General features: G+C 47.2%; 1 protein-coding gene across 1 annotated transcript in view; it reads right to left on the bottom strand.

Moving 5' to 3' along the window:
• Window positions 1-770: 770 nt before the first annotated feature.
• TRRAP (transformation/transcription domain associated protein) overlaps window positions 771-7,879 on the bottom strand; it is a 166,765-nt gene continuing 159,656 nt past the window's right edge. Inside the window, exons 69-71 of the mRNA XM_063143617.1 lie at window positions 7,135-7,338; window positions 6,137-6,331; window positions 771-2,160 (exon numbers count right to left, since the gene is read on the bottom strand). Of these exons, the coding sequence (XP_062999687.1) occupies window positions 1,876-2,160; window positions 6,137-6,331; window positions 7,135-7,338 (684 nt within the window). The 3' untranslated portion in view covers window positions 771-1,875. The remainder of the gene's footprint in view (window positions 2,161-6,136; window positions 6,332-7,134; window positions 7,339-7,879) is intronic.

The raw sequence follows: 7,879 nt of genomic DNA, 5'->3' as shown, positions 1-7,879 counted from the left end.
CACTTCAATGAGACAGCACCCTCTAGTGGCGAAAGATCCCGCTTTTTTCAGGATGCTACCGTTTTAAAAGTGGTTCTTTTCATGGCGGAATTTCCAGGGAATCCTGCGGGAGATGTCCTGGTTGTGGCTGACGTCATGTAAAAGACCTGAAAACTTCCGTCAGCCTGGCTTGCAGTAAATTGCTCATTTAGAGGAGCCCACTAAATCAGGATGCGCTCAGCTGAGACAAGCCAAAGCAACGTCTCTGGGATAAGCCTGCACCAAACCCATAGAAAACCAGGAGATAAAAGAATAGTACGAAGATGCCCGTACATTGGAGACTCTCTTCTCCATTCAATAATCAGATGACAAGTTATTAAGCAACACTGTGCAAGAAAACAGTGGGCTAGAATGAGACTCTCCGCCACATATCTTCAACCTCTCTGAACTAATTATTCAAACGTTAATTATCCAGCAGGCATATGATGTTCCGGGCCCTGCTTAAAGCAGCACACATGGCTAACAAATTAATTACTGCACCGGGCTCTCAGAATGTATGGTTCTTGTTCTTAGGTTGATTTAATAGCTGCTGTCCTAAGAGAACCGCAGAACTGAATTATTATGTGCACGCAGCATCGCGTGATTGGCAACAATCCTCAATGACACAACCCTCTCTGTTTCGGAAGCCATTATTATTATTATTATTATTATTATTATTATTATTATTATTATTTTGCTCATTTCAATTTACTGCTGCTAAGAATCCAAGACAGGAAAACGAGCACCATGAAAGCATTTTAGAAAATATTTATTTTGAAAAAAAGTTCACCCTGTACAAATTCAAAGTGTGTCACATTCTCAACACTGCAAGGTTTATAAAAATGGCTAACGCAGACCCAAATAAAAGCAATTCATTTTTCTTCTCTTCTTTTTTTTTTTTTTGAATTACAAAGGTAAAAACTAAAAACAGTTCCTCAAGAAGCTACTTGAATGACATACATTTAAATGTGTCAAAATAAAAACGAAAACCAGATTATCATATACTTTTAAATTTGCGCAGCACTGGTTCCATCCAAATATGTATCTTAATGGATGACGAATTTCCTTTTATGCATAAGTGAGTCACTAAACTAGATTTCAGAAATGGGTCCATCTTCACTGTACAATGCTCTGCAGAAAAGAAAGGGTAAAAAAAAAACACTAGCACAATTTGTTCATGTTGTCTCCAACTAGAGAGATCCCTCCCACGAAAAAGGACGATTTTCTATACATTTTGTTACAAAACCGCTGTACAAACCCACGTTGAACTCTCGTATATTTCTGATTGGATTAAAATGGTATTTTAGCAGTCTTTGTACCACTGGGAAGGTAAACAATGACGGAAACACTTTTTATATAGGGGGGAGAAAAACTTCAAACAATAAAGACCTACAATGTAGGAGTACGAATTTCTTAAAGTATAAAAAAAACAGAACGAACAAACCAGAAACAAAACCAAAACAGGTTTATAGGTACGCCTGGGGAAATTCGCACTGCATTGGATCCATCCAAATCTCTATCGCAACAGATGACAAATTCGTTGTATCTTGCTCGGGGCGTCAGGGTTCTCACTTTTGACCGAAACCAAGATTGCTCTACACACTGCCCAGGCTTCCTCCTTTCAAACTGGCCCTAGGAGCGATCTCAGGCGTTACGCACGCCAAAACGACTTTGCGGGTGGTAAAAACAGCAGAACACCTGTAAACATGATCATGCCGAAAAAGGGTCACAAAAGTCGGGTCGGGATGGGGCGGAGAGGTGACAAGGCAAGCCAACGCTTTGCAGACAGCTCTTGACATTTCTCTTTCTCTCTCTCTCTCTCCCTTGAATACGGTCCCGGAACGTCTCGCTGCCACGTTAGAGCCACGGGTGCCAAGCGGGGTCCATGCGGCACAGGTTGTCCAAGCTGTTGGCGGCGGCCACCAGCGTGTTCACTTTGCTGTCCCCTCCCTCGAACTGAGCCAGGTTATGCAGCCGCGTCATGATGGCGGTCACTGCTTTCTGAACCAGAGAAACCAGCTGCTGGCTGTCCATGTTCTCGGGCTGCCCAGCTGCCGAGAGCGGGGAAGACGTATCCTCCTGGGTTTTCTTGTGCCAGGCAATGATTTCGTCTCGCAGCACCGTCTTCAGGATGCCGTCAACCTGCAAGGAGGGTTGGTGGGAACACAATAATTGTGTGTAATGGGGACAAGCCGAGGGGATCTGTGGGTTTAACAAGATGGTTGTGGAAGTGCAACGGGCCCCTCGGGCCTTTCTGTGTAATTCTAAAACACACACACATACACACACACCAATTACAAACGCAAGATCAGGGGTCTGGAAACAAAGCCCTATGAAGAGAGACTGAAACAACTGGGCATGTTTAGCCTGGAGAAGAGAAGATTGAGGGGAGACATGATAGCACTCTTCAAAAACTTGAAAGGTTGTCACACAGAGGAGGGCCAGGATTTCTTCTCGGTCCTCCCAGACTGCAGGACACGGAATAACGGGCTCAAGTTACAGGAAGCCAGATTCCGGTTGGACATCAGGAAAAACTTCCTGACTGTTAGAGCAGTACGACAATGGAACCAGTCACCTAGGGAGGTTGTGGGCTCTCCCACACTAGAGGCCTTCAAGAGGCAGCTGGACAACCATCTGTCAGGGATGCTTTAGGGTGGATCCCTGCATTGAGCAGGGGGCTGGACTCGATGGCCTTATAGGCCCCTTCCAACTCTACTAATCTATGATTCTGTGTTTAAGGAATTGCATCCTAGAGTGAGCAGTGTTTATTCAACACTATATATTTGCTTTTCCTTAAAAAAAAAAGATATAGGCTAGTTTGGGCCAGAGTTTAATGACTTTTCTTTGCTCCACCCCCCCCCCCCACTTTAAGATGGGGAAGCATCCCCCACCTTCAGTAAATAGGCAATAAATCCGAAGGGGTTCAGTCCACTTGTACCTCCTCAGGATTCAAGCATCCCACTCGGCTATGTGCACACAACAAGGGGTTATGGGGTTCCAATCCACCAACTTCACCGGGCCCACTCCTCTTTCCTTTCGTCCGTTTCTAGGCTGGAGTTGGCAAGGAGAGACCTGCTCCCCCTACTGTCAGAGAGAACACTTAGCACAGCCTTCTCCATATGTGTTGGACTACGTCCCATTCTCCCTGGCCACCAGCAATGGTGGCCTGGGCTAATGAAGCTGAGTCCAAAACATATAGAGCGGGAGTGGGGAACGTGTGGCCCTCTAGACGTCATTGGGCTGCAACTCCCATCTTCCCCACCCAGGGGTGAGGAGTGATGGGAGTGGCAGTCCTACAACAGCTTTAGGGCCCGACATTCCCCTTTAATACTTTATCATAATACTTTATCAGTATTATTCTGACGGATTCTTTGCACTTTTTGGGGGTGGGGGTGTAACACGAATCCAGTCATTTTAATCCTCTCTGCTTCTCCTTTGAGATGGCTTTTCTTTTTTCTTTTTCGCTAGCATTTTAAAAAGTTACGAGAGGATTTAGTACTACTGCAGGTTGAGGCTTAAGATGCCTCATTAAGGAAATCACACGCCGCGCCACGCGTGCTGCTTTCATGTGCTGTGCAGCTCGCTCGGCACAACGTGGAGACTGCAAATTGCCACCCGGCTGAGCGAGAGTTCGTTTCTGGCGAAGCATCCCAATTCAAAAGGGAAGAAGCCCAGTTCCTTGAGCAAGGTGCACCCTGCTAACAGCCGAAGTCCATCAAAGCCACTCTATATCTCAAGCTTCCGAGCCTGCTAACAAGCTGCCACGGCAGATTCCTATTTGCCGCATTATTCAAAAAGGGCTAAACGGCGCTGCGTTTGTCATCCACATCATCGTTCCTAGATTCGAAAATGCGCAGCGGCGCTGGAACCGTACGGCAACTGCTGAGGCAACTTAATTTCAACCCAACGGGCCAAGCTGAGAGCAGAATTATCCTCCACTTTGTGGCAATTCCGCCCGAGAAGCAAGCCGGCGAAGGCATCCACCGGGGTTTTTATAGATCTGCTGTTTAGGCAAGTGGAAGTTAAATCATTCTCTAATTGTCTGGAAAATTCTCTCCGAAGAAGGTTGGACTGGAGATGCTTCCTTTTCAGAAGTGCTGGAGCTCAATATACCCTACTTCTTCAATTCTAAGACGCACTTTTTCCCCCATATAAACATCTCTAAAAATGGGATGCGTCTTAGAATCGCGGGTGTGTCTTAGGGTGTTTTTTTTCTGTTGGTGGTACTGAAATTAGCGTGCGTCTTACAATCGATGGCGTCTTACAATCAAAGAAATACGGTATATCATCTAGTGTGCTGATTCAGAAGTGATGGCAGGGGCACGCCATGTACCGCAGGGGCGTGCAGCTTTCTACGGCAGGCCGCCAGCACTGGGTTCGAGAGACACCATGGGAAGAATCCAGCGTTAGCCCTATGCAGCGCAGATCCATTTAAAAGAATGGGACAAATTAATTACAACTAACTTGGAGAATGTGGATAGGGAGACATTTTTTTCCCTCTCTCAAAATACTAGAACCCAATGGGGTCAGCGCTCAACATCTCTCCTCCGAGTGCCTACTCCGAGGGAAGCTCAGAGGACGGCAACAAGGGAGAGGGCCTTTTCAATGGTTGCCCCCTGACTGTGGAATGATCTCCCCGATGAGGCTCGCCTGGCGCCAACGTTGTTATCTTTTCGGCGCCAGGTCAAGACTTTCCTCTTCTCCCAGGCATTTTAACAGCATTTAACGACGTTAAGTTTGTTTTTTAACGGACCCCAGAACTGTGGTTTTTTAAATGGATACTGTTATTTTTATACCGTTGTTTTTTTATGTTTCTGATGGTTTTTAAAATTTTGTATACTTTTTTAATGTTTACTGTTTTAACTTTTGTGAACCGCCCAGAGAGCTTCGGCTGTGGGGCGGTATATAAATGTAATAAATAAATAAATAAACTGATTAGTGGGAGATCCAGGACAAATAAAAGGAAGGACTTCTTCACACAGCGCAGAGTTAAATTATGGGACTCACTACCTCAAGATGTTGTGATGGCCACCAATCTGGAAGGCTTTCAAAGGGGGTTGGATAAATTCCTGGAGGCAAAGGCTATCAATGGCTACTAGCCCTGATGGTTGTGTGCTATCTCCAGTATTCGAGGCAGTAAGCCTATGTGCACCAGTTGCTGGGGAACATGGGTGGGAGGGTGTGGTTGCACCATGTCCTGATTTGTTGGTCCCTGGCTGACAGCTGGTTGGGTACTAGTGTGAACAGAACGCTGGACTAGATGAACCCTTGGTCTGATCCAGTAGGGCACTTCTGATGTTCTTTACTTAAGTCCTATTCATTTCAATAGGTTTAGCCTAGATAGGCCTAACATTGGATACTATCTCACGTCTGTGCATTATCTCCTTAAACCAACCATATACAGTTACGCTGTCAAGCCCACAGGCCGAATTTGATTTCAGATAAGGTCTTGGAAGCCTCATTTAAGAGTTTCCTGTGTTTTTAAAATTTATTTTATGTTTCACCTGATTTATAATCTCATAGAATCATAGAATAGCAGAGTTGGAAAGGGACTACAAGGCCATCGAGTCCAACCCCCTGCTCAATGCAGGAATCCACCCTAAAGCATCCCTGACACATCTCTATTGTAGGGTTTATAAAGCTTCATGATATTCCTGTTGAGCCATCTTGGTAAGCCTCCAAGTCATTCCAGGACTCCCCATAAAATTCATTTTCTGCATTTCCTGATTTATAAACTGCCTTGTACGGCACAACTGCCCCTTTAAGGCTTTTCCTAAAACACAACTTTTCCTAAAACACAATCATACAGTCACTGTCTCAGTAAAACCATATTACATGCCCTTAAAAATTGAAAAGCAACAATTCAAACATCTGCAATGAATCAAAGCAGCAGCAATTATTAACAAGCAGACTGAAATGAAAACATTTAAATTGTTTCTTAATTCCCCCCACCCCACCCCAAAGACGGGCCTCTTGCATTTCCCAGGGGAGAGTGTTCTGTAACCGGGGCCACTGTCGAAAAGGCCCCGTCAGTTTGAAAACTACACATCAGCCCTGAGAAGTTTCAGTAGAAAAGACGACCTCAAAACACCCACTGACACATAGGCTGTGCACATACCTTGAAGTTTGGCTGCGCAAAACAGCGAGCAACTGCAATCATAGAAGCCGTGAGCGGCCCGGAAACGCCAATGGTGGTGAGGAACTCGGAAATGTTCGGCGTGAGTCGGAACGGAACGGGCCGGTTGGCGTCAAGGTCCCCAGTGGCATCGTTGATGTCAAATCGGAAGTAGGCCACGTTCAGCTTGCCGGTATCCTAATGGATTTCAAGGAAAGACGCATGGAAAAGTAACAACAGAAAATGACAAAAGAAGTAAAAAAAACCAAAATGTCCCCAAGCAATCACGTCCATGTAGCCCTTTACGACATCGGAGGACAACCTCCGGGCCCCGGGCCTACGCCAGACTGCGCTGCAGTCTCATCCGGACTGTGGAGAGTGGAGCACCCACGTTGGGTCCTGCTCTTGGGGGAGAGGAATCCCTACGCTATCGCTGATGGAGATGACAAATGGATTCACATCCTCCCTCTGCTCCTGTGAGCCCCGGCTGAATCCCTTCTCAGGGCGCCCACGCCCCGATCAGGATGCAAGCACTGTGGGAAGGAGCAGTCCGACGTAGCCAGGGCCCGTAAGAGCTGGCTCTAACAAGCACCATCTACTCCTTGCCCTCCCCCCGATTGGGATGCAAGCAGGGCGAGAAGGGACCATTCAATTTGTTGGCACCTGTCTGACCACCAGAGGCAGGGAGTTCCACAGAGAAGGGCCACCACACTAAAGGCTCTTCTCCCGGTGGACTCCAATTGGGCCATTGCCTCTTAACATTTTGCACGACTGCTAGCTTCTGTTTTCGTTTTATACTGTGCTTTTCAACGTTCATCACGTAGTTCGTCGTCTCTATTTATTGTCATGCATTTTGTGGTTTTAAATGCCGTGGACCGCCCGGAGAGCTTCAGCGATTGGGTGGTAGGAAAACGGAATAAATAAAAGACGTCCTTACACAGGGAAAGGCTGAGGGGGAGCCGACGCGAGGGGGAGTTGACGCGAGCCATCCCGAAACGTACCTGAGCAATTTGCAACATTTCGGGGTTCAGCCTGTTCAAGTGGAAGACGAATTCGGCAAAACCAATCAGGGCCAACTGGATGGTGAACATCTTCCGGAAGGTCCAGTAATCGGTGGCGTTGGGGAACGTGTGCTGGGCCCACTCCTTCAGCATGCTGCGGGGCACCATGTTGCCCTGAACCTCTTTCAGGATATCCCGGAGTACCTAAAAGGCAGGCAGGAGAGAGACTAAGACGAGGCGCCTTCAAGGGAGCGGTTGCATCTGTGACGGCAAGGCTGCAACTGCAGGCTCCCCGACGGAGTTGCACCAGTTGACCACGGATCGTTTCCTAGCTCTTGTGTGGTTCCTCCCCCCCCCCCCCACACACACACTCATTCTAAGTAGTTGAAATACCTCCCCCCTAAGGCTTACTGAGTGGCAGGAAGAGCTTTGAGGGAACGTAAGGCTGGATCTTTGGTGTTTTGGCTCCTTTGCTTCTGGCTCTTCCCCTTTTGGCCTTCCACCCCGCTCTCTGCTGGGGCGCACGCACACGCCCCAGAGAACTTCTCCAAAATGGTATCAAAATGGTATCTTGCTTGGTATCATAGAATCGTAGAATAGTAGAGTCGGAAGAGGGTTGTAAGGCCATCGAGTCCAATCCCCTGCTCCTTAAAGCATCCCTTACTGATGGCTGCCCAGCTGCCTCTTGAAAGCCTCTAAGGTGGGAGAGCCCATGACCTTCCTAGGTCATTGGTTCCGTTGTCAT

Source organism: Elgaria multicarinata, chromosome 17, assembly GCF_023053635.1.
Source record: "Elgaria multicarinata webbii isolate HBS135686 ecotype San Diego chromosome 17, rElgMul1.1.pri, whole genome shotgun sequence".
NCBI lineage: Eukaryota > Metazoa > Chordata > Lepidosauria > Squamata > Anguidae > Elgaria > Elgaria multicarinata.
Note: the sequence above shows the minus strand (reverse complement) of the source record. Positions and strands in the feature narration are given on the sequence as shown.